Source organism: Penaeus vannamei, chromosome 40 (assembly GCF_042767895.1).
Source record: "Penaeus vannamei isolate JL-2024 chromosome 40, ASM4276789v1, whole genome shotgun sequence".
NCBI lineage: Eukaryota > Metazoa > Arthropoda > Malacostraca > Decapoda > Penaeidae > Penaeus > Penaeus vannamei.
Window position 1 is genome coordinate 4,891,718 of NC_091588.1, and position 27,500 is coordinate 4,919,217.

General features: G+C 40.8%; 2 protein-coding genes across 2 annotated transcripts in view; one reads left to right on the top strand and one right to left on the bottom strand.

Annotated features, from left to right (window-relative positions):
* LOC113824150 (isthmin-2) overlaps window positions 1-11,223 on the bottom strand; it is a 76,295-nt gene extending 65,072 nt beyond the window's left edge. Inside the window, exon 1 of the mRNA XM_070117302.1 lies at window positions 10,627-11,223. Coding sequence (XP_069973403.1) covers window positions 10,627-10,833 — 207 coding nt within the window. The 5' untranslated portion in view covers window positions 10,834-11,223. The remainder of the gene's footprint in view (window positions 1-10,626) is intronic.
* An 8,196-nt stretch (window positions 11,224-19,419) lies between these two features.
* The window catches only part of LOC113811440 (uncharacterized), a gene marked incomplete at its 3' end in the record, with an annotated part of 9,339 nt that continues 1,258 nt past the window's right edge, over window positions 19,420-27,500 (top strand). Inside the window, 2 exon segments of the mRNA XM_027363196.2 lie at window positions 19,420-19,613; window positions 26,070-27,500. The exon segment at window positions 26,070-27,500 is cut by the window's right edge and continues 828 nt beyond it. Coding sequence (XP_027218997.2) covers window positions 26,208-27,500 — 1,293 coding nt within the window.

Here is a 27,500-nt window from a genome sequence, read left to right on the forward strand (position 1 = left end):
GGAGGGAGGAATAGAAAAAAGAGAGAAAATAACACATCTACAAAAAAGGTCAACATAAAATATAGGGCGGCAAAAAAAAAAAAAAAAAACGAGCAGATGCCGCGGATGTGTCGGGCGGGGGGGGGGTGGATTGGAGGAAAGAGGAAGAACGGAAATGAAGGAAGGAGGAAGAAACGGAAAAAGGAGGGAGGAAGAAATGGAAAAAGGGGGGACGGAGGAAACGGAGGAAGGAGGAAGAAACGGAGAAAGGAGGGAGGAAGGAATCGGAGGAAGGAGAGAGAACGGAAATGAAGGATGGAGGGAGAAAAGAAACGGAGGAAGAAGGAAGGAGGGAGAAAAGAAACGAAGTAAGGAAGGGGGAAGGAAATGAAGGAAGGAAGTGGGAAAGAAATGGAGGAAGGAGGGAGAAAAGAACAAGGAGAAGAGGAAGGACGAGGAAAACGCAGGAAGGAAGAAGAATGGAACAGTAAGGAAAGGGAGGAACAAGAAAACGAAGGAAGGAGGAAGAAAGAGAACAGGGAAATAAGAGATGAAAAGAAAAACGGAGTAGAGGAGGAAATAGGGAAAAAAGGAAAGGGAGGACGAACGGAAGGAAAGGAAGAAGGAAGGAAGGAGAGCCAGAGAGACGAAGTAAAGCAGGAATAGGAGGAAGGTCGAAGGAGAAAGGAAGAATGGGGGAAGGTAAGGAGGACAGAAGAAGAGGAGTAAACAGAGGAAGGGATGAAACGAGGAGGAGGAGTGGAGGGAGAGAGTAAGGAAGGGGAGAGAGGAGGTAGGAAGGAACAGCAGAAGAAGAGACGAAAGAGGAAGAAGTGGAAAAAGAGAAGGAAAGAACAGAAGAAGAGGGGAGGAGTAAGCGTAGAGAAGGAGAAGGAAAAAGCGAGATGGAAGAAAGGGGAGAGAGAGAGAGCAAGACGGAGAAAGGGAGAAGGAAGGAGATGAAAGGGAAAGAGTAAGCAAAGGGAGGGAGAGAGAGATGTAGGAGGAGGAAAGGGATCAGGAGAAGGAGGGAGGAGGGAGGAGGAGGGAAGAGGGAGGGAGGAGAGAAAAACAGGAGGAAGAAAGGGAGCAAGAGAAGGGAGAAGAAGGGAGAGAGTAGGGGGAGACAGAGAGGAGAGAGAAAAGGGAGAATGGAGGAGGCAGGAAGAGAGAAGGAGTAACGAAAGGAAAGGGGGAATGTAAAAGGAGAAGGGAGCAGGAGAGAGAAGGATAGAAGAAGGAGAGAAGGAGTGAGGAAAGGGAGAAGGAGGAGGGAGCAGGAGAAGGGAGAAGAGACAGAGTAGGCGGGAAGATAAAGAGGAGAGAGAGAAGTGGGAGGGAAGGAGGGCGAGAGAAGAGGTGCAGGAGAAGGAAGAAAAGAAAAGAGAAAGAAAGGAAGAAGGGAGAGAGAGGGAGGAAGAAGGAAGAAAAAAGGGAGGAAGAGAGAGGCACGAAGAAAAGAAGAAGGAACAGAAAGAAAGGAAAGCGAAAGAGAAAAATAGGAAGAGGGCAGAAGGGGGAAGAAAAGGGAGGAAGAGGGAAGAGGGAGCGAGGAAGAGAGAAGAGAGAGGGAGGAAGAGAAAGGGAGGAAGAGAAAAGACAAAGGGAGGAAGAGGGAAGAGAAAGGGAGGAAGAGAGAAGACAGAGGGAGGAAGAGAGAAGAGGGAGGGAGGAAGAGAGAAGAGGGAGGGAGGAAGAGAGAAGACAGAGGGAAGAAGAGGGAGGGAAGAAAAGGGAAGAGAAAGGGAGGAAGAGAGAAGAGAAGGGGAGGAAGAGAGAAGACAGAGGGAGGAAGAGAGAAGAGGGAGGGAGGAAGAGAGAAGACAGAGGGAGGAAGAGAGAAGATAGAAGGAAGGAGAGGGAGGGAGGAAAAGGGAAGAGAAAGGGAGGAAGAGGGAAGAGGGAGCGAGGAAGAGAGAAGAGGGAGGGAGGAAGAGAGAAGACAGAGGGAGGAAGAGAGAAGACAGAAGGAAGGAGAGGGAGGGAGGAAAAGGGAAGAGAAAGGGAGGAAGAGGGAAGAGGGAGCGAGGAAGAGAGAAGACAGAGAGAGGAAGAGAGAAGAGGGAGGGAGGAAGAGAGAAGACAGGGGGAGGAAGAAAGAAGACAGAAGGGAGGAGAGGGAGGGAGGAAAAGGGAAGAGAAAGGGAGGAAGAGGGAAGAGGGAGCGAGGAAGAGAGAAGAGAGAGGGAGGAAGAGAGAAGACAGAGGGAGGAAGAGAGAAGACAGAAGGAAGGAGAGGGAGGGAGGAAAAGGGAAGAGAAAGGGAGGAAGAGGGAAGAGGGAGCGAGTAAGAGAGAAGAGAGAGGGAGGAAGAGAGAAGACAGAGGGAGGAAGAAAGAAGACAGAAGGGAGGAGAGGGAGGGAGGAAAAGGGAAGAGAAAGGGAGGAAGAGGGAAGAGGGAGCGAGGAGGAGAGAAGAGAGAGGGAGGAAGAGAGAAGAGGGAGGGAGGAAGAGAGAAGAGGGAGGGAGGAAGAGAGAGAAGACAGAGGGAGGAAGAAAGAAGACAGAAGGGAGGGAGAGGGAGGGAGGAAAAGGGAAGAGAAAGGGAGGAAGAGGGAAGAGGGAGCGAGGAGGAGAGAAGAGAGAGGGAGGAAGAGAGAAGAGGGAGGGAGGAAGAGAGAAGACAGAGGGAGGAAGAGAGAAGAGGGAGGAAGAAAGAAGACAGAAGGGAGGAGAGGGAGGGAGGAAAAGGGAAGAGAAAGGGAGGAAGAGGGAAGAGGGAGCGAGGGCGGGAAGGGAGGGTGTGTGAGGTGACCCCAACACAGATAAGCTCCTAATAGATGAGTGTAAACGAGCTTTCCGCGTCACTTCACAAGTTAAAAAAAGTCTCCCCTTCCTCCCTTCCCCCCACTCTCTCCCTCTCCCTCCCTTCTCCCTTCCCCCTTCCGACCCCCACTCTCTCCCTCTTTCTCCCTCCAACCCCCCACTCTCTCCCTCTCCCTCCCTCCCCCTCCAACCCCCCACTCTCTCCCTCTCCCCACCCCCTCCAAGCCCCCACTCTCTCCCTCTCCCTCCCTTCCCCCACTCTCTCCCTCTCCCTCCCCTCCCCCTCCAACCCCCCACTCTCTCCCTCTCCCTCCCTTCCCCCTCTAACCCCCACTCTCTCCCTCTCCCTCCCCTCCCCCTCCAACCCCCCACTCTCTCCCTCTCCCTCCCTTCCCCCCTCTAACCCCCCACTCTCTCCCTCTTCTTCCCTCCCCCCTCCAACCCTCACTACTTCCCTCTTCCTCTTCTCCCTCCAACCCCCACTCTCTCACTCTCCCTCCCTTCTCCCTTCCCCTTCCGACCTCCACTCTCTCCCTCTTTTTCCCTTCCCCCTCCAACCCCCACTCTCTCCCTCTCCCTCCCTCCCCCGTCCAACACCCACTCTTTCCCTCTTTCTCCCTTCCCCCTCCAACCCCCACTCTCTCCCTCTCCCTCCCTCCCCCTCCAACCCCCACTCTCTCCTTCTCCCTCCCCTCCCCCTCTAACCCCCCACTCTCTCCCTCTTCTTCCCTCCCCCCTTAACCCCCCACTCTCTCCCTCTTCCTCCCTTCCCCCTTTAACCCCCATTCTCTCCCTCTTTCTCCCTTCCCCCTCCAACCCCCACTACCTCCCTCTTCCTCTTCTCCCTCCAACCCCCACTCTCCCCCCCTTTCCCTTACCCTACTTCCTTCGTGCACCCCCCCCTCCCTCCCCCTTCCCCTCTCCCCCGTTTCGTCTGCCTTCACTGCGCCAAAAACAGAAAAAAAGGTTACGTTTTTTTTTCTATTTTCTCCACTTTTTTTAACTTCATCTTACGCATCTTCCACTAATATATCTGTTTTTTTTTCTTTTTTTTTTATTCCTCCAGAACTGCACTAAACTTTGAAGGGACGGGAGATAAAGATAGCGATAGATAGATAGATATAGATAAATAGATAGATAGAGAGATAGGTAGATAGATATAGATATAGATAAATAGATAGATAGATAGATATAGATAAATAGATAGATAGATAGATATATAGATAGATGAATAGATAGATATATAGATAGATAGATAGATAGATAGATAGATAGATAGATATATAGATAGATAGATAAATAGATAAAGAGAGAGAGAGAAGGGGGATAATTACTAAAATATTAATGCACTATAGTAATAACATTAATGATACAAATGATGACAACAACAACAACAACAACAACAACAATAATAGTAATAATGATAACAATCATAATAAAATGATGATAATAATATAATAATGATATGATGATAACAAGAAAAAGAACAAGACAATAATAGTAACAATAATAACAATAACACACAAGAAAGGTTGATTTGCAGTTTTATTACACATTAATTATTTTTTTTTTTGTGCAATAAATTTTACGAAAATATACAATGATATAATCTCCAGACGATGTTCTATGTCACACTTATAATACTTTCCTTAAGCTCTTACTTAGTCTAACATTATCTACTACTTAAACTTTTACTTTTGATTGATTTCGCACTTTTGGAAAGGCAAGATACCAATGTGTAACTCCCACTCTCTCCCTCTTTCTCCCTTCCCCCCTCCAACCCGCATTCTCTCCTTCTTTCTCCCTTGCCCGTCTAAGCCCCCCACTCTTTCCGTCTTCTTCCCTTCCCCCTCCAACCCCCACTCTCTCCCTCTCCCTCGCTTCCCCCTTTAACCCCCACTCTCTCCCTCTTCTTCCCTTACCCCTCCAACCCCCCCACTCTCTCCCTCTCCTTCGCTTCCCCCTTTAACCCCCACTCTCTCCCTCTCCTTCTTCTTCCCTTACCCCTTCTAATCCCCCCACTCTTTCCCTCTCCCTCGCTTCCCCCTTTAACCCCCACTCTCTCCCTCTCCCTCCCTTCCCCCTCCAACCCCCCCACTCTCTCCCTCTCCCTCCCTTCCCCCTTGAACCCCCCCACTCTCTCCCTCTCCCTCCCTTCCCCCTCCAACCCCCCACTCTCTCCCTCTCTCCCTCCCTTCCCCCTCCACCCCCCCACTCTCTCCCTCTCCTTCGCTTCCCCCTCTTAACCCCCACTCTTTCCCTCTCCCTCCCTCCCTCCAACCCCCACTCTCTCCCTCTCCCTCGCTTCCCCCTTTAACCCCCACTCTCTCCCTCTCCCTCCCTTCCCCCTCCAACCCCCCACTCTCTCCCTCTCCCTCGCTTCCCCCTTTAACCCCCACTCTCTCCCTCTCCCTCCCTTCCCCCTCCAACCCCCACTCTCTCCCTCTCCCTCCCTTCCCCCTGCAACCCTCCACTCCCCCCCCCCCCTTTCCTATCTCTCTCCTCTGCCCTTGACTAAATAGTGGTTCAAGAAGGAATAGAACCACTTTATCAAATGTTTGGCCTTGATTCTTGATAATTGTCATGGCATAAAAAAATGACAGTGCGGCTGGGTTCTCTCCTCAAGTAATAGGGATGCTGAGGTCACTGGTGAATCGCTTCTCCCCATCTTTCTCTTTCTCTCTCCTTTTCTCATTCCTTCATACTTCCCTTGCCTTTCTATATTTTCATTTCCTTTTCCTCTTCCTTTCCACTTCTCTTCTCTTCTTTCTCTCTTTTTCTTTCCCTCTCCCTCCACTTCTTGTCTCTTCTTTCTCTCATTTTCTTTCCCTCTCCCTCCTGCTCCCTACGCTTTCTCTCTCTTTTTCTTTCCCTCTCCCTTCACTTCCCTCCCCCTTTTTCTCCTATTTTCTTTCCCTTTCCCTCCATTTCCTCCCCCCTTCCTTTTCCCATTTTCTTTCCATCTCCCTCCACTTCCTTCTCCCTTCTTTATCCCATTTTCTTTCCTTATCCCTCCACTTTCTCCCATTTTCTTTCCCTCTCCCTCTCCTTTTCCTTTGAGCTCTTCATCTGCTCCCCTTCCGCCTTCCTCCTGTTCCACTTCAACTTCCCCCACCTCCTTTGCTCCCTTAACCCTCCTGTTCTCTCTGAGTCTCCCTCCCTATCCCCTTATCTATCCTCCTTTCCTTTCTAAGTCTCCTCCCTTTTCCCCCCTTTCTCTTCAATTCCCCTTCCCCCCATTTCTCTTCAATTCCCCTTCTCCTCATTCCTCTCTAAGCTCCCTTCCTCACCCTTTCTCCATCCCCCTCCTTTCATCTTTCGGTCTTCTTTCTCCTCTCTTCCTTTCTACTTTCTACCTTCCTCTCCCTTTCTCCATCCCCCTCCTATCTTCCTTAAGTCTTCTTTCTCCTCTCTCCCTTTCTACTCTAAACTCCCTTCCTCTCCCTTTTCTTCATCCCCCTCCTTTCTTCTTTTAGTCTTCTTTCTCCTCCCTTCCTTTCTTCTTTTAGTCTTCTTTCTCCTCCCTTCCTTTCTTCTTTTAGTCTTCTTTCTCCTCCCTTCCTTTCTTCTTTTAGTCTTCTTTCTCCTCCCTTACTTTCTTCTTTTAGTCTTCTTTCTCCTCTCTTCCTTTCTACTTTCTACCTTCCTCTCCCTTTCTCCATCCCCCTCCTTTCTTCTTTCAGTCTTCTTTCTCCTCTCTTCCTTTCTACTTTCTACCTTCCTCTCCCTTTCTCCATCCCCCTCCTTTCTTCTCTTAGTCTTTTTTTTTCTCCCTTACTTTCTTCTTTTAGTCTACTTTCTCCTCTCTTCCTTTATACTTTCTACCTTCCTCTCCCTTTCTCCACCCCCCTCCTTTCTTCTTTAAGTTTTCTTTCTCCTCTCTTACTTTCTTCTCCCTCGCCTACCTTCCTTCTTGACTATCCCCCTCCTTTCTTCTTTTAGTCTTCTTTCTCCTCCCTTCCTTTCTTCTTTTAATCTTCTTTCTCCTCCCTTCCTTTCTTCTCCCTCGCCTACCTTCCTTCTTGGCTATCCCCCTCCTTTCTTCTTTTAGTCTTCTTTCTGCTCCCTTCCTTTCTTCTTTTAGTCTTCTTTCTCCTCCCTTCCTTTCTTCTTTTAGTCTTCTTTCTCCTCTCTTCCTTTCTACTTTCTACCTCCCTCTCCTTTTCTCCTCCCCTCCTTTCTTCTTTAAGTCTTCTTTCTCCTCCCTTCCTTTCTTCTCCCTCACCTACCTTCCTTCTTGACTATCTCCCTCCTTTCTTCTTTTAGTCTTCTTTCTCCTCCCTTCCTTTCTTCTTTTAATCTTCTTTCTCCTCCCTTCCTTTCTTCTCCCTCGCCTACCTTCCTTCTTGACTATCCCCCTCGGATAGTTGTGTAAATAACGTGCATAAACTGACGGTCCAACTACTATTGTGCAGTGTGTACTTGCCTCCCGTTCATTTCATCAATGGGGCAGAACGTGCTAACCAACGGGTGGAACACAGGCAGAATTATGATGTAGGTCATAATAATAATAATAATAATAATAATAATAATGATAATAATAATAATAATAATGATAATGATAATAATAATAATAATAATAATAATAATAATAATAATAATAATGATAATAATGATAATAATAATAACAATAATAATGATAATAATAATAATAATAATAATAATAATAATGATAATGATAATAATAATAACAATAATAATAATAATAATAATGATAATAATAATAATAATAATAATAATAATAATAATAATGATAATAATAATAATAATAATAATAATAATAATAATAATAATAATAATAATAATAATAATAATAATAATGATAATAATAATAATAATAATAATAATAATGATAATAATAATAATGATAATAATAATAATAATAATAATAATAATAATAATGATAATGATAATGATAATAATAATAATAATAATAATAATAATAATAATGGTAATAATAATAATAATAATAATAATAATAATGATGATGATGATAATGAGAATGGAAATGATACTGTCAATGACACTGGTAAGGATGATAGTGATAATGATGGTGATGCTGATAATGACAACAACAGTAATGATGATGATGATAATAATAACAACAAAAACAATAATAATGATGATAAAGATTATAATGGTAATAATAATGAGATTAATGATGATGATGATAACAACGATAACAATAACAATGGTTGTTATAGATTAAGAAAAGGGTTCTGGCGAATTCGTAATATGATGTCAATTGAAGTCACAACGAATATATTTTTGAAATATAATAACACGTATAATATGCGACCGATAATAATAATCATCATTATCATCAAAACCATCAACATCATTATTATAATTATGAAAACGACATATAATTATTCCCCTATTTAATAATAACCATAATCCTAATTTCTGTTTATTCATTATTTTTTAGTATACCATGTATATGTATACCATTTATTATTAATTATTATTTATATTATTTAGTATATTATTTAGTATACCATTATCATAATCTTCATAATTATCATTCAAACCAATCCCCACACACAATCAAATCCTTTAAAAAAAACAAAACACCAAAAAGGCAACCGGATTTAAGAGCAACGAAAGAGTTCCGGCGATGCTATTCCATCCCGTGTTTAAGGTGTTCGATAAGACAGAGGCGACGGTTTGTGCGTTTATTGCGTCGTCAACACACAAACATGGCGGCCAGTGTCAGAGCGAGACGGAGTGTAGTTTCGTTTGTTGAAGAGATATTTATGGAGGAGATAAAGAGGGAGAGAGAGAAAAGGAGGGAGGGAGGGAGGGAGAGAAAAGGAGGGAGGGAGGGAGGGAGGGAGGGAGGGAGGGAGGAAGGAAGAGAGAGGGAGGGAGGGAGGGAGGGAGGGACGGAGGGAGAGAAAGGGAGGGAGGGAGGGTGAGAAAGGGAGGGAGGGAGGGAGAGAAAGGGAGGGAGGGAGGGAGGGAGAGAAAAGGAGGGAGGGAGGGAGGGAGAGAAAGGGAGGGAGGGAGGGAGGGAGGGAGAGAAAAGGAGGGAGGGAGGGGGGGAGGGAGAGAGAGAAAGAGAGAGAGAAAGAGAGAGAGGGCGAGAGAGACAGCGAGAGATGGAGAGAGAAGAGAGAGGAAAGAGAGAGAGAGAAAGAGAGAGAGAGAGAGAGAGAGAGAGAGAGAGAGAGAGAGAGAGAGAGAGAGAGAGAGAGAGAGAGAGAGAGAGAGAGAGAGAGAGAGAGAGAGAGAGAAAGAGAGAAAGAGAGAGAAAGGGAAAGAAAGAGAGATGATAAACAGAGTGAAGAAAGAAACGCATGGAAACGTGGGAGAAAAAAAGAAATAGAAAAAAAAAATAAACAGAAAGAAAATACGGTGAAAATGACCTACTAAACAAAGCTAAACAATTAAAACAGAAAATAAAAAACAAAAAATAATGTTCATATCCATTATTAAAAATAAAATAATTGAAAGAATGGTGTATATAATTGCTAATAAAAACACGATAATTAGTAAATATTTGTCAGTCAACTGTTCTGAGCAAAACAATTAATACGAAAATCAAATTCCACATTTCCTCAAAAAAGTAAAAATAACCAAAAAAAAAAAAAAAAAAAAAAAATGAAAACAAGAACATAACTTTTGTTCAAATAGCATCTCGACACAACATGGAACTCTCTGTGGTATGACACACTTCTGACACACGTGACAGACCGTGGGGCTGTGTCATCTGCGCCAGAACATGACTCTTCGGGTAGACCAAGTGAGTTTCCAGATATTTACAGAATATTTATTATTATTGTTTAAATCCCGCTTCTTTTGAGGTTAATGTTATTTATGCTGTTATTATTACTATTATTATTATTGTTATTACTATTATTATTACTATTATTATTATTGTTGTTGTTATTACTATCATTGTTATCATTATTGCTATTATTATCATTATTATCTTTACCATTATTATTGTCATTACTATCGTCAGAATCATTACCAGTATTACTATTAGGATTATCATTTTCACTATTACTATAATCATTATTATTATTATTATTATCATAATCATTACCATTATTGTTACTATCATTAGCATAGTTATTATCATCATCATCGCCATTACTATCATTATCTTTGTTATTATTATGACTATTATTACCATTGTTTCTGTTATGGTTTTCATTATCACTAAATGTCATTATCATTACTGCTCTTGTTATCAGTTATCACTACGATCACCATTGTTATCATTGTTATTGTTATCATCATTATATGCAATTTTATTTCTATCATTATTTTCTTCCTTCCCTTTAATATTATTTTGAACTTTGTTATCAATATTATCATTATTGTTGTAATTGCCATTATCATATCATCATCATCATTTTGCAATCCTAATGCACGTATATCAACTTTTATTATCATTATCGTATATATTATCAGCTAAATTCATGCTACATTTACTACATCATCTTTTTCAAGACCGTTTATGATTTTACATTTCTATAAGATATGAATAAACACACACACATACAAACACACGATATATATATATATATATATATATATATATATATATATATATATATATATATATATATATATATATATATACATATATATATACATATATATATACATATATATATACATATATATATATATATACATATATATACATATATATATATATATATATATATATATATATATATATATATATATATATATATATATATATATATATGTATATATATATACTCCATTTAAAAAACGCCTTGAAAGAAACTTCCCTAAAAACCGACCTTCGGGCCGCGTTTCCCCCTAAAGCCACTCGGAAACCTAGGGAAATCCCCCTGAAAAGGCGACCGAGAACCCGCGAAAAGTTCCCGCGTACTTACTGAAGCCGCGCCGGGGACTCGCCACCCAGGAGAGGCAGGTGCCGGGCGCTGTCGAAGGGCATGGGCGTCAGTCATGGGCACAGCCGCGGGCGAGGGCATGAGCGATGGCCAGGGCGGCGTTGCGGGCGTGACTGAGGGCGCCCAGGTTAGCCCGAGCACGAGGAGGAGCGCCGCGAGCACCATCGCGCAAGCACAGCCGCTCTTCATGGCGAATCAGCCGAGGCGCGCCATCCCCGCTTCCCCAGCAGGCACGGCAGCAGAAGCGACAGCACCTCCTTCGACTTGGCGGGAACTCCGTCGCTTCTGGCCATGGGCGTACCTGCTTGCTTGCGGGCGGAGGCGGATCGAGGGGGGGAAGGGGAACGTGGGTGGGGGGAGAGGAACGTGGGTGGGGGAAGGGGAACGTAGGTTGGGGAACACGAAAGAGGGTAGTTAAGAAGCGCGGAAACCCTCGACAACGCCCTCGGAGGAAGAGCGAAAGGAAAAAAAACAGAGGACAAGGGTGTCTCTCTCTCTCTCTCTCTCTCGGCGACGCACGTGCTCAGGCCCGCAGCGGATCGGGAGCGCGTGACGTCCCGCCGCAGTCGAGGCTTCGCGCCAACTGAAGGGAGTCCGCAGAGGGAGGCGAAGAGGTGGTGGGAGAGGGAGGGAGGGAGGGAGGGGGGGGGTGAAGGAAGAGGGGAGAGGCCTGGCGCCACGCTTTGAGGGGGAGGGGGGAGGGTGGGGGGGTTGAAGGAGGCGGGTTTTAGGGACCGGAGAGAGGATGGCAGGGAGGAGGGGGGGGGGACACGGTGACATCACAGGGGGTTGGGGTGGGGGGTTGAAATAGGGGGATGGGGGTTGAAGAGGGAAGCAGGAGTGGATGGAGCGGGGGGCGGGGGAGGGGGAGGAGGCATGTGTCGCTCCTCTGTTTTCTTTATGGCTTTATCTCATTCTGTTTTTTTTTATTGATTTCTTATTCTCGTGCTATTTATGGAATCTATTTCTTTACTTCTTCTTAGTTCAGCTGTCTTCTCTTTCATTTTTTTTTACTCTCTCGATCTATCAATATATATATATCTGTCTGTCTGTCTCTCTTTCTCTCTCTCTCTCTCTCTCTCTCTCTGTGCCTCTCCCCTCTTCCTTTAACCTCTCTTGGACTCTTATTTGGCTCCTTTTCCCTTCCCGTTTCTTTGATCTCGACCATTCCCTCTTCATCGCCTATTCAAACTTTCCTTTTTTCCTCCAGCTTTACATTTTCTTCCCCCTCCTTAATTTCCTCCTCTCGCTCTTTTTTTCTTTCTTTTTGTCTTTGGTTGGCGTTTCATTTTAGTTGTTACATACGGCTATATATATATTTTTTTCTTTATTTTATTTCTTCCCTACTCACTTAGTGTTAGTTATCATATGCTACTATTATCGATTTTACTACTACTCTCCTTGCTATTATTACTACTATCGATTTTACCTCTGCTACTCTTCTTTTCATAATATTACTACTGCTCTCCCTTTTATTATTATTACTACCGAATTTACTATTACTACTCTCACTTTTATTGTTACTACTACCGAATTTACTATTACTACTCTCCCTTTTATTGTTACTACTATCGACTTTATTACTACTACTCTCTTTTTTATTATTACTACTATCGACTTTATTACTGCTACTCTCTCTTATTATTACTACTATTGTTACCACTATCGATTTTACCTCTACTACTCTTCTCTTTTATTATTATTACTATTGACATTATTATTCCTACTATCGACTTTATCACTACTACTCTTGCTTTTATTATTACTACTATCGACTTTATTACTGCTACTCTCTCTTTTCTTATTACTACCACCGATTTTATTACTACTACTCTCCTTTTTATTATTACTACTATCGCCTTTATCACTACTACTCTCTCTTTTCTTACCACTATCGATTTTACCTCTACTACTCTCCTTTTCATTTTTGCTACTATCTACTTTGGTAGAAAAACCCACAATGCACAAACTAGTTTGTGCATTGTGTGTTTTTCTACCATAGTATCAACACGGTATTGTGTTTTTCTATTCACTATCTACTTTATTACTACTTCTCTCCCTTTTATTGTTACTACTATCGATTTTACCTCTACTACTATCCCTTTTATTGTTACTATCGACTTTATTACTACTCCTCTCTCTTTTATTGTTACTACTATCGATTTTACTACTACTATTCTCGCCTTTACTACTACAAGTATTACTTTTACTACTACCGCCCCTACTACTACTATTACACGCCAGTTATGTTACACGCCAGTTATTCTAGCTCGTATTATCCATGTTTCACATACTGAAAAGAGTCACTGTTTTAGCCATAACTCTACGATTAAACTTGGTAGTCTTAGCCTAAGGCCTACTTCTAGAGACACGTGATTTATGAAACATCATACATGCAGTGTTAATTCACCGAAAAACGCGATAGAAGAGAAATGAAAACAAATGGTTCAGATGGAATGCAGAGTTTGCCGAATGCTGACCTTTATACACACAAACACACATAGATATAATATATATGTGTATATATATGTGTATATATATATATATATTAATATATATATATATATATATATATATATATATATATATTTATGTGTGTGTGTGTGTGTCTATCCATCTAAGTGTATATATGAATATATATATATCCATGTATATACATATCTGTATATGTATAAACACACACACAGACATATATATATATATATATATATATATATATATATATATATATATATGTATGTATATATATATATATGTATATATATATATATATATATATTTATATATATATATATATATATATATATATATATATATATATATGGTAATTTTCTATATTACCTCCGACGCTCCGATATTGACGAATATATATATATATATATATATATATATATATATATATATATATATATATATATATATATATATATTTATGTGTGTGTGTGTATCTATCCATCTAAGTGTATATATGAATATATATATATCCATGTATATACATATCTGTATATGTATAAACACACACACAGACATATATATATATATATATATATATATATATATATATATATATATATATATATATATATATATATGTATGTATATATATATATATGTATATATATATATATATATATATATATATATATATATATATATATATATATGGTAATTTTCTATATTACCTCCGCCGCTCCGATATTGACGAATATATATATATATATATATATATATATATATATATATATATATATATATATATATATATATATATATATATATATATATGCGTGGTGAGGAAATGGAATCTCAAACCCAAACAAACGAGCAATTACACTGTGTATGCGCATCAAACCCAGGGGGCGCAGTTGATACCTCCGGCCGTATACCTACACAACATGGCCTTGCAGTATATCGCCTCCTTGAAGAACCTTGGACACGTCACTTGACCCTATCTTGACCCTACGGCAGATTTCCGGGACGATGAGGATATGTTGAAGGAGATGCGGAGTTCGTGTCAACGGGGCAGTGCACTCATTGGGATACCCATACACTGCACAGCTAAAAAGAGGAGATTGATATATATATATATATATATATATATATATATATATATATATATATATATAGAGAGAGAGAGAGAGAGAGAGAGAGAGAGAGAGAGAGAGAGGGGGGAGAGAGAGGGGAGAGAGAGGGGAAGGAGAGGAGGGGAGAGAGAGGGGAGAGAGAGGGGAAGGAGAGGGGAAAGAGAGGGGGAGAGAGAGGGAGAGAGAGAGAGAGACAGACAGACAGAGAGAGAGAGAGAGAGAGACAGATAGACAGAGAGAGAGACAGAGACAGAGACAGATAGATAGAGAGAGACTATTCAAAACATACTGTTATTATTATTATTGTAAGCTATATAAAGAGCCACACTGAAAAAAAAAAAATCATACCATGAAAGGTGTCAGTGCAGGTCAAGCTACAGCTGAGAAAGAATGGAAGAATAGAAAGTCAGCTATTTACGTAAGAAAAGAACATGTTACCTGATCTTTCAAGCTTATCAAGAATCGAAGTTACAGTCTCTGAAGGCAATCTATTCCAAAGCCTACAAATGGCAGCAAAAAGCGTCTAGAAAACTGACTTGTCGACTATCGACTTACATCAAATGTCATTGAACTGGATTATGCAGTCTACTGTGAATCCTTGTTGGGCAGTTTTTAATTGGCTACATTACACCGTCTAAAGGTGACATACCATCCTGAGTAAACTGTTCAATCACCCTCCTTTTTATATCACATCAACACTGTGCGTACGTAAGTAATAATGACACAAGAAAATAAATGTGCTAGACATCAAAGGTTGTATAGCACTATGGTATTGTATTGTGGTGGAAGTTTTTAGTAAGTTCTTCGCTAGAGGTAAATTGTCATATTCCAACGGTAATTTATTGTATGATAGTACAGTAGTTAAAGGAGTAGAAAGAGGGGGAGTACCGTGCGTGTGTGTGGGTGTCAGGTCATTCGCGGAGTCGAGATCACTAGCTCTTGCCACTATGCGTCGGTGGGACGAGCGATCCAATGAGGTTATCAACAGTATTATAGAAACATTGATGCGCGTGCTCTGTCGTTTATACGTAGGCATTTCTGGTTGAATATCCTAAAAGTGCTCTGTACAACATATTTTCACGTGGGAGGTAACATATGAAATGGGTCTTTTAAGCATCTTTATTCTGCGAACCAGGATTAGGTCTCAGCTCGTACGATTCCAAAGGGAAAGCTTCGTTCACTACAATAATAAGGTGCAGGACATGGGGACATTACATGCTGGTATAGGGGAGGGGAAATTGAGATATCCGTCGAAACATTCACTAGGCTTTTAATGGGGAAAAGATACCCAAGCCCCATTCTTACTGTGCGATCCAGTGTCATAAACTTATAATCCGTATTCGCAGATGCAAGTCAAGACAGTGGAAAAAGTTTGGTTGTCTCTATAAAAAATGATGACGGAGCTGGTTCTGATGTCTGCATTTTTTCGTCTGCCATCTACAGCCCCTTTCTGGTTTGGGAAGTTCTCTAAACCCTGGTGACATGCAGCTATAGTTTCCCATGTCTCCTCGGTAGGCTTGGGTAATGCCCTAGTTTTATCTTGCTATTAGAAATGACTTCATTGATAATGATGTAAATAGAGGAATCGCCCAATCGATAGACGTGCAAAGGTACAACTAATAACTAGAAATCTAAAAATGAAAATGAAAATTAGAATGGTTAGTATTGAAGACAGGGAGAGGAGAAACTTTTTGTGGTCTGACAATAATTCTGTATAGTTTCTCATTATCTTCAATGGATCAAAGCGAAGATGGCTGGCAGTGATATACCAGTATCGTCAGGGGAGATGTAGAGCAAAGAGTGGAAAGGAAGCAGTGGTTGCCTAAACCGAGTTATGCAGAAGAAACATCTTTCGAATGAGGGAAAATGTTGGTAATCCTGACATTGACAAGGGTGATGGAGGAAGCAGATGATCTTCAGATAATGACATAACAAGACCAAAGGGAAAATAATGTAACCCAAACGCTGTGAAGTTTATTGAAACTGCAACACCTAAATCTACCTGAAACCGCTTCATCATTCCTAATGAAATATTTAGACATAATAATGATGAAAAAACAGGCCCACTATATACTAATCACTGTCTCACAACTTTATAACAATAACCATACTTTTTCCTGTTGTTTTATTCGTCCAAAAATATGTCTGAAACTGTAAATATTTTCACTCCATTACAAGATTTTTCTCAAACTCCATTAAGAGATTTTGTTTTACTGTAAAACAAATTTCCCTCAGTAATATCAGGTTTGGAATTGAAACAAAAGATTGAAGATGGGCAAAGCCGTTCAGTTAAGCATAAAATTTCTATCAATTGCACCATCAACAAGCTTAGCAATAGTAGAATATTTCTTACGATAATGGTACAGATAGTTCGTGTTATATTATGAAACTTGATTATTTGATTTCTATCATGGTCGCAATTATCCCATTAAATCATTAGATATAAAATTACATCCATTTCAAGAGAAAAAATAAATTAAGTAAATGAAAATATGAAATATATAGCTTTGAAATGTCAACAATTTTAGCTACAAGAGCAATTAAACGCCACTAACGATGCAATGGTGCACTCCTGCTCCTACCTACTGCCAGCTTGTCTCCAGAGAACAGAGTTGGGAACTGGTCGAGCACTTCACGCAGCTGCCCCTCCTGGTCTGCTGTCAGATGCCCGAGGGCGATGGGGAGGGGAGCACCAGCTGCCTCAGTGCCCCCAGGACCCGAGTGCTACTGTACTACTGCAAGTATTATTTTTACTACTACCACCACTACTACTACTATTACTCTTCAGTTATGTTACTATTTGCCAGTTTGTTAGGATTGTGCTAGGCTCAACCTATATACATACATACATACATACATACATATATATATATATATATATATATATATATATATATATATATATATATATATATATATATATATGTATATGTGTGTGTGTGTGTGTGTGTGTGTGTGTAATAAATATTCATATATACAGATATGTATATAGACATGTACACAGGAATAAATGCACATCTGTCTATCTAATAAATAAACATTAATCTATCTATCAGGTAACTATGCATGTATATACGCATGTGCATAGCTGGTTCTCTAGAGGTAGCGGCCATAACCCACTGATGCCCTCGGGCGTCTCTCCTCTCTCCTGCATCAGCATCTGGCTGGTCTCCCACCACAGGACCCAGGCACGAGGCTACAGGAGCAGGACGCCACGTACTCGCGGACGAGGCGGCTGCTCAGCGGCCTCCTCTCTACGGGTCTGGAGGGCTGACGAGGGTGGTAGCGTCGCAGCAGTGGCTGGCAACATCCCCTCGGCAGCGGTGGACGGCGTGGGCTGCTGGCATCAACGCCTGCATCTGTGCCACCTGGTACCCTACCTGTGTTCCTAAACGGTCCATAAGCCGGCCTTCCAACTGGGCCAGTTGTGCTGTGCAGTTCCAAGCCACCAGCCGGGACAGCCCCGGCATCTGGCAGCACACCTCCCGAAGCCACGGTACTCCCAGCAGGTGCCAACCTCGGGTCTGGTCCAGCGGGTGGTTCAGCCTCAAGTCCTGCGTCCTCCGGGGTCGGCGGGCGAGACCCTGGCTGCGAGGTCTTGCCGCGGGGCATGGCGGGCAGCACCTGCGAACTGTGGGGCCGTGAAGTGCGCCGCCGCTAAATGTTTTGTTGCCCAACTCTGTTTATACTAAAGTGTAACGAATATCACGTTGGAACTCAATAGTGTGATGATTTGTAATTCTGGCTACGGCGCCCCTTTTTTTTTTACATGCGCATTGATATGATTGACTTTAGACACCTACATAGTTGGAAATTTCAAGTACAAATTCATAGGTCTCTAAACCCTATTGGCCCAGGATCCCACTAGGTCCGAGGCCGGCCACAAGTGCTTCCTGCTGGGACACGAAACGTTTGGCGAGCCAGCTGGGACGCGGAGCTTTTCGCACTCTACGAACGGCAGTCATACGAAGATCGACCAAAAATCGAAATTTAAAATGCTAACACTAATATAAAGGGTGCAATACATGCAATCTCACAAACCACGTGCATTCATATCTAGCGGCCCGAGTGGTCGTCACGTGGGCGTGCCCCGCGCTCGCTGCCCCTCGCTTCACCCAGGCCTGTTGTTGGTACCGGATGTTTGTCCTAAATATATACCACGCCGTCCGGCGCGCTGGGTCAACCCAGGGCAGAAGAGACCCGACCTTAGAACGACCCAACTGGACTCATTCTCACTCTCTCGGGGTCGCCTGCCCGAGCAGGGCGTGGGGCTCCCTCCCTCACTCACTCAGCTCGCACCTTCGACGAGCCGGCCCCTTGGCGGGCTGGTCGCTCCTGACCTCCTGACCTGACCTCCCGCACCGCCAAATATCCTGTTCCTTGTGTCGTATACTAAGTGCTTATAACTCTTAGCAATAAAGAGAACAGCCACATAGTGTATCACTGACGCCACCTGTAATTCAAACTACACTATAAACAAGAGGTGTTAGTACCTCTTACAACTAAACAGTCCCATTCATTTTGTTCATCAGATATTTTACGCCAGGAAGCGAAGAGGAACCACGAGGTGTGTATGGGGCCAAATGGAATGATAACCTGAACAAGAATATTGCAACATGGTTGATCCGATTGCATTAGGGATGGGGCACGAGGTCGCCCGAGATAATAGGAGGCCGCACGGAACCCGATGTAGTAGGGTTGACGCTGTTCAGTTTCCCTTTCCGGTGGATGCGTGGTTGTCAGAGATATCCCCCGTATCTCTCTCTTATCTGTGTGTGTGTGTGCGTATGTGCGTGCGTATGTGTGCGCGTGCATGCGTGCATATGCGTTTGCGTGTCCCTCTCTCCCTCTCCCTCTCTCATATTTAGCCATTTCCACATCTTCCCATTCACACATATCATCACCGTCCGGCACACTGTAGTAATAACACAGTAGTGTTGTGGTGACCAACCGTTGCATGGCAACTCATTCACGGTTATTTTTAGTACATGACGTCATCTGATAAGACAATCAGGAGGACTGGCTCAGCAATATAAAGCTAAAAGGGAGATTGTCCAGACGGCATTCGTCAGAATAGAGTCCCATCTATCACTCATTCTTCGGTGGGTAAACCCTAACTGGATAGACATATCTAGCAACCCTGGGCCACGTGATGTGGTCACTCTATCCTATATTATGAGTGAGATTCTCAGAAAGTCAGTCAGCCGAAGAACGGCAGTATCAGTGGGTGTAGGGGTACTCCTTGGCAGAATGTGTGATACCCTTGTGAATGATTCACCTACCCTATCGTGCACATAGGTCTGAGTTACCTGTCCTATAGTTCGCATAGATATGAGAGCAGAAGTGCGATAGTGCCGATTGTAGTAGGGTGTGTTAAGGGAAAAGGTGAGGTAAACACTGTCGTTAAGACTTTGCATATTATCGTATAGGGTGCATTGATGGTGCAGACTCGTATTCATTAATATGTGATATATATTCGTCGTTAGAAATGGCATTTTGCAATTCTTGTTGGCTTGAGTTTCCACGGGCGAATGTAAACAGTACGTTTTCTTTCGTTGCGAAGTAGGACTAAATTAATGTGAAAAGTTGTTAATTTCAACATTTATTATGCATTTTTACGCTTTCCCTTTCTTTCTCAACTCTACATTTCTTCGTTTTCTCCCTCCTCTTTCTTATCACGTTCTCTTTCCCTCTTCCATCCTTTCCCGTTCGTGTTCCCCCTTTACTGTGTCCCTTTTCCCTCTCTCAGTCCCTTTGTCACTGTCATATTAATTTTCATCTATATTCCACTTCTCCTTCCTTTAACTATCATCACCATATTATGAGAGGACACTCATTTTCACAGAAGTTATCTGTGTACGCCACTCACTCTGGTAATTTCTTCAAACGTTTAGGGGCTTCGTGCACGTCGTAAGTTTTGGAATTCCACCTGATGGTAACAAGTGATTTCAGAAGGAGAATGGGCGTCAGGTAGGCTCTGTTTCGGCTGGAGGAACCTGCTCGCTGTATAGGCTGCTTTTCACAACTTATAATGTGATAGATAGATATAGATATAGATATCGATATAGATATACATTCCATATTAACATACACATATATACCTGTATATACATAGTTGTATATATATATACATAAATGTTTGTATTTATGTATGTGTATACATATATATATATATATTTATATATATGTATATATATGTATATATATATGTATATATATACATATATATATATATAAGCATACAAATATACATATATATATATATATATATATATATATATGTATGTATGTATATTTGTATGCTTATATATATACATATATATACACATATATATACATACATATATATATATATATATATATATATATATATATATGTATGTATGTATGTATACACATATACATAGATACAAATATTCATATATACATATAAAAACTTATAACTACATTATGCATATATTTACATATATACACATACATATATACAAACGTACATACACACACACAAGTTTTTGAGGATTGAGCAATGGGTGGTCTAGTCTGCTAGCCATGGGTTTATGTAAATGTGTATAGTTCATGTTGAAAGGAAAATTTAGGTTAAAAGTGAAGGAATAAGTGAAAAAAAGAAAAAAGATAGTGAGGCTTTGTGCGCCGGGACGTGAGAGAGGAGGGGAGGGAGGCGAGAAGTGACCGCGAATCCTGCATGGTAAGCTTTTCGCGCCTCGAGACAACTGACGTGAGTACAGCTCTGTTTTTTGTTTGTTTAATGAGGAACAACCGAGATCAGACGAGAAAAATGAAGTTAGCAGAAGCAGCTGTCAGATTTGAGGCTCTTGAAGCCAAGGTTGACAACCTGGTGGCAGAATTCCTCTAAATACGTGAAGAGAATGTGAATCTGAAGGAACTGGCAGAAAACTTGCGTAGAAACACAACTATTCAGAGATAAAATATGGAAAAATCTGACCTGAAAATTAAAGAACAAAAGGAAAAGTTTGAAGACGCTGAAACCAAAATTGGCAACGGTAGTGAAACCGAAGCAAAAAATCTACAGGAAAAAGTTGAGGAAGTTGTTAAAGTACAAGAAACTGTCAAACAGAAAGTAATTTGTCAAGCAGCCAAGCGCAGGTAATGGAAGAAACTAAATTGATGATAGCTACATATGCTGATGTATCAAAGATAAAGAAAGCCGTAAATGGAATGGAAAAAAAATGAAAAAGACATCAAGATCACAAAGGAAGAAATTAAGACACAGGCAGCAACGATAAAGAAGAACGAATTCAGATCCCACCTTGGACAACATGCAAGAAATATTGCTAATCTGGCTGACGTAAACAAGGACATAGTCATATTGGGACACGAAGAAAAAGTTGTAGAAGATGGAATTGAACGATACAACGAAGACAAGAAATGAATTGTAGATATTCTCAAGGTCATGAATCCCGAATTCGCCGAGCAGAATATCATAGCTCACAGGAGGCTGGGATTATTCGAAAAGGGAAAGAAACGGCCTCTAAAAGTAACGGGTAACTGATATAATAAAGAAAGCCAAAGTTCTGGTCACCCATGAGGAATAAAAAAAAAATCTGGATAAGAGAAAATATGACCAAAGATGACAGAGTAACCACACAAAAAAAAAAAAAAATGGAAGTAAAAAACAAAAATGAACAAAGGACTGAAGAGGAAAAAAAAACTTGTTTATTTGGAGGGTGAGAGGTCCCCAAGCAAAGCAAATATGCTATCGGAACCAAAATGTAGAGACAGACAATCATTAACCCTGCAACCAGAATTAATACTGAAAGATTATACAGAAATGGTGTATACAAATATTATCCTCGAAGTTGCATGAACTAGAGACAATAATTGATATGAACAAACCAGATGTAATATGCATCACTGAAACCAAACTGGATCCTTCCATAGACGATGTAACATAAGGACTGAAAGACTATATTTGAAGAAAAGATAAAGCAGATGGAAATGGAGGGGGGTACCAATATTAGCAAGGAAAGGAATTATTACAAAGGAATTAGAAATTAATCAGGAACCCATAGTGGAAATGAAGGTAATTGAGGTAGAAACAAACAGGGTAAACATAAAAATAACCACGGTATACATACCACCTTAAACATCGGTGTGGTCACAAGAAAATTACCAGAAACTAATTCAAGACACTAAAGAACATGGAAGAAGTGCTACAACTTTCGGAAACCAATTCAAAAGAAATTCTTATCACAAACTCGACTCGGAATGTTTCGAACCCAGAGCGCAACTAGGTTCGTGGAATGTTAAATTACTAGAAGTCATAAATGAGCATTGTCCTTTCCAGAATGTCACAGATCATACCGGTATAAGAGGGCTAGATTAGTAGGCCTATGCTTGACCTAATATTTACAAAGCATAACGATGATATTAAGGATATCGATTACTGTCCTCCTTTAGGAAGAAGCGACCATGTAGTGATTAAACCAAAATACTGTCTGTTACAAGAACTCATCGTAAGCAGGGAAAGAAAGGAAAAGTACAATTACAAAAGAGATGATTTCTTTGGTAGCATAAACTGGGAAACACTTCTGGACGATGAGAACCTTGATGTTCAGTATTCAACATTTTGTGAGATCTGTTAAAAAGGAGTGGATAAATTCATATCAAAATTCAAAACTGAAGCAAGAAATTGCAAAAGAATTGTTCAACGACAAATGCAAGAAAATAAGAGAAAAAAAGCATCTTCTTTGGAAAAGATTCTGAAGACAAAGATCTCAGGCAGCGTATGAAAGATATAATGTAGGAAGAAATGAGTATACCCAAACCATGAGAGAGACGAAATTAAACTTTGAAAAGGATATTAACAACAAATATACGTCAACCAAAACTCTTCTGTAACTACATAAATAGTTAAACTAAGAGTAGAGATCAAATTAGCGCCATCAAAGACATTATATATTATAAGGAGGAAGAAATGTGTGAAATCTTAAATGAGAAATTTCAGTCAGTGTTTGTTCAGGATCCATATTTTGATATGACAAATACCCGTACAAACGTAAAGTGCACCGAAAATATCACCCTCAAAAAGAATGAAATAAAAGATCTACTAAAAGGATTAGACAAGACCGAAGCAGAGGGACCAGAGGAAATTTCTAACAGGGTTCTCAGGGAATATGCCGAAGAACTATGTACTCTTTTATTGTCAATATTCCAAAATTCACTAAGACAAGATAAACTACCAAAAAGTTGGAAACTCGCAAATGTTACACCCTTATATAAGAGCAGTGACAAACAAATCCCACTAAATTAGAGACCAGTTTCGTTAACTATTGTAGTATGCAAACTGCTAGAAAAATAATTAGGAAGCAATGGGGTGAAATGCTTGAAAAACACGCAGTGATATCAAGTAAACAATTTGGTTTTAGAGGTCGTGGGTAACAAATCTCCTGTTTTTATGATAGAGTATCTGAAATATTACAAGAAAGAGACGGCTGGGTGGAGTGTGTGTACTTGGACTTTAAAAAGGTGTCTCATAGAAGACTATTATGGAAATTAGAGCAGTGAAAGGCAAACTACTCGCATGGATGAAAGACCTTCATGAAAGCCAAATGAGCACAGTAATTTGAGGAAAGCATTCTACATGGTGACGAGTAACCAGCGGAGTGCCTCAAGGATCGGTGTTGGCGCCGATTATGTTTACTATTTTCGACAATGATTTAGAGTCAAACATAAGCCCAGGTAGTTATCTGAATGTGTTTGCAGATGACGCAAAGATACAAAAGAGGGTAACAGACAACGTCTCATGCCAATGCCTCCAAAGTGTCATCGAGAACTTATTCACGTGGAGTTGTACATGGAAAATGGAATTCAATACCAATAAATGCCACGTAGTCAGGTTTGCAGAAAGTAGAAATCGCCCACTATTCCTGTATAAATTACGGGATGGACTATTAAACACAACTAACAAGGAAAAAGATCTTGGGATAATCATAAATAGAAACCTAAATCCAAAGTACCATATAAATTAAAAGGTCCATAAAATGATAGGCCTGATTGCCAACATGAAGAGGGCATTCGTGTATGTTAACGAAGATATGGTAAAGATCATTATAGCAATCATAAGACCAAATCTTGAGTACGGTGCAGTGGTATGGAATCCACACTTAAAAAGAGATATTGACAAACTGGAAAGAGTCCAAAGAGCGGCGACAAGATGGGCACCTACTCTAAGAGATCTGAGTTACGAAGATAGACTACAGAAATTAGGACGTACCATCTTGGAAGAAAGAAGGAAAAGGGGGGGGGCATGATTATTCTGTTCAACTGTATTACAGGAAGAGTGAAGATAGATAAAGATGACTTTTTGATCTTGAACACAAGAAGAACGAGAGGACACAACAAAAAGTTGAAAGCAAAAAGAGGTGATAAAGATGTCAAAAAATATAGTTTCGTAAACAGAACTATTGAAGCGTGGAACAGTCTCCCCAAACACGTAGTGTGTGCCAAAACTGTGCATCAATTTAAAAAGTTATATGATAATATATATATGTATATATATATGTATATATACATATATATACATACACACACACACACACACACACACACACACACACACACATATATATATATATATATATATATATATATATATATTTATATATATATATATATATATATTCATATATATATTCATATATATATATACATAATGTTTACATAATATATATATATATATATATACATATATATAATACATGAATTCATGATACTACAGTAAAATAATTAAGATGAATAGGAAAAAAAACACATTAGGATTCATTACAAGATGCGACGTCTTCTGCCAGTCGGTCATAGAAAACGGGAGCTAAGAGGGTCCTTCGAAGGCCATCTCGTAACATGCATGGCGAGAGAGAGGTCTTGTCATGTCTGGTGTACGAGTAGGTTTTAAGATCATGCTGACACTTGTATTTCTCATGATATAATCGAAGCGCGGCAAATACATCATTTGCACTAGGGAATTATTCTTTCTTATACGTTTTTTTTTTCTCATTTCTCGCGGTGGAATCTAATCACAAACAGCAGTACAGTAATAAACAGAGTAAATAAATGAGCAAAACTAATACACCTTTTTTGATGGCATGGTGTATTGCTAGTGACTTGGCATCAGTTGTGCTTGTCCAGTTGGAAATTTGCACACTTCCTTGAAGAGCAAAGTCAGTAGAAAAGGTACTTAACGGCCTATATAGTGTAGTTTGAACAACTGGTGGCGGCTAGTGAAAACACTGATTTGCGGCTGTCATCTTTATTTCTAAGAGTTATACGCACTTTTGAATGTACACACGAGAATCGCAATATGGACAACGCACTGAAGCTGGTGGTGCTGACGGGAGCCGAGGCCAGCGAGCCCAAGCCTGGGCGCGGCCACATGGCTTGGTGATCGCCCGGTCAGCCGCCGGGTCAGCGGTCACTCCCGGTCACAGGAAAGGTCGCTGAAGGCGTGAGAGCGGGTCAAAGCCGGCCTCCCTTTTATTCGGACCAGAGGGGGGCGCAGAGCACAAGCATGGCTTGGGTGGAGCCTGGCTACACGTGGGTATCACATGGCGTCCGTAGCAGACCATGCGGTATAGATGTAGACCACGTGGTATGCTATGCAGTATGCTATGCTATGCTACAGTCAAGAATTAGTACACCAATCCAGACACATACTTGTGTGTAGAAACACACACACTTTCTTTGTCTATGTATGTATGTATGTATATGAAAAGTGATCAGTATCTTCTAATGATAATGTTATTGGTAAAATTATCTCAATAATAAGTGTTTTTATGTTAATTCCTTATTCTCTGTCCCTCACAGGTTTTGAAACATGGACTGTGCAGCCTTTGGAGTGGATGGTGGGAAATACAGTGACTCAGAAACAGTAGAAAGATATTAAAAGTAGACCTTACTCCACACGAAATTTGTCTATTGCTGTTAAATGATAATCTGGTCACCATGTCATCAATCCCTAGTCCTGGAGGCTTGGATGAAAGAGACATCCGCCTATTAAAGGTGTTCAAATGTATTGCCTGTGAAGGAAAAGCATTCCTCCTGTTTGTATTTCAGAAAGGATGTCCCAAAGATAAAAACAAAACAGTTAAAGAGTACCTGATGAGCAAAGGCATGGAAGAATCAGATTACGAAAAAATATTTTATGCTCATATGAGAAAGACGATTGATGCAGACTCTTCAGGAAGAACATTTGATGTAAGTTTACTGTATGCTGTCATCAGGAATGCTTGTGATAAGGTTGCACCTCCCAATGAACCTCACAAATGGAAAGCTAAAGGTAATAAACTTGAGAACTACTGTAGTATGATTAAAGAACAGAGAAATAGTGTTGTCCATGGTTTGGAACTTCCAGATGAGAAAGCTATGATTGACTGGCTTGTAAACCTGCAAAGTCTGTTGGAGAAGGGATACGAGTCTGCTGGCAGCCGCTACTCTATCCCAGCCTCAATAATTGATGACGCAGTAAAAAGAATGAATGCCAATATTGAAAAAATAAAGAATGCACCAGGCCTGCCTGTAGATGCTGACAAGTACCAAGATGAAATCAGAGAGCTAAGAGAGCATTTAGAAAATTATATAAAAAACAGTGGAGTGGTAGAGGTAAAGGAGAAAATAAAGGGCCAGACAAACGTGGACCCAGCATCTTTCATATCAGGCAAAGAGACGCTTAAAGTGAGAGCCATTTTCACAAATTTGGAAGTTATAATGGAAGATAAAGCACAAAGTCAAACTCACATTGATTACAAATCTGTGCTAGTGCAGAAGACTGAAAAGGGAGAGATGCCCAACATAATAGTAATTGAAGGGGAGGCAGGTGCAGGGAAGAGCACATTTGGAAAACTCATTCTGGCAGAGTGGGCTGAGATGTCCCCCACATCTCACCCACAGATTGAAAATCTAGAGAACTATGAAATTGTCTTGTATGCTGAATGCAAGAACAAATTTGTTACAAACTTTGCTGAGTTGCTAAACTTGCTCATGCCTTGTGCTTCTTACTCCATGTCAAATGAGGACATTGTGCGATCTGTGTTGGCACTCAGAGTTCTTCTAATTCTCGATGGACTGGATGAACTAAACAAAGCTTCTAGACAGTTAGTAGAGGAAATTGTGATGGATAAGATGCCAAAGAGCACAGGTGTCTTTCACCTTCTGCTAACTACAAGACCACAGGCACTAAGGGAATTACCCAACTACTGCATAAAGTCTGAATGGATACACATGAGAATTTTGGGCATC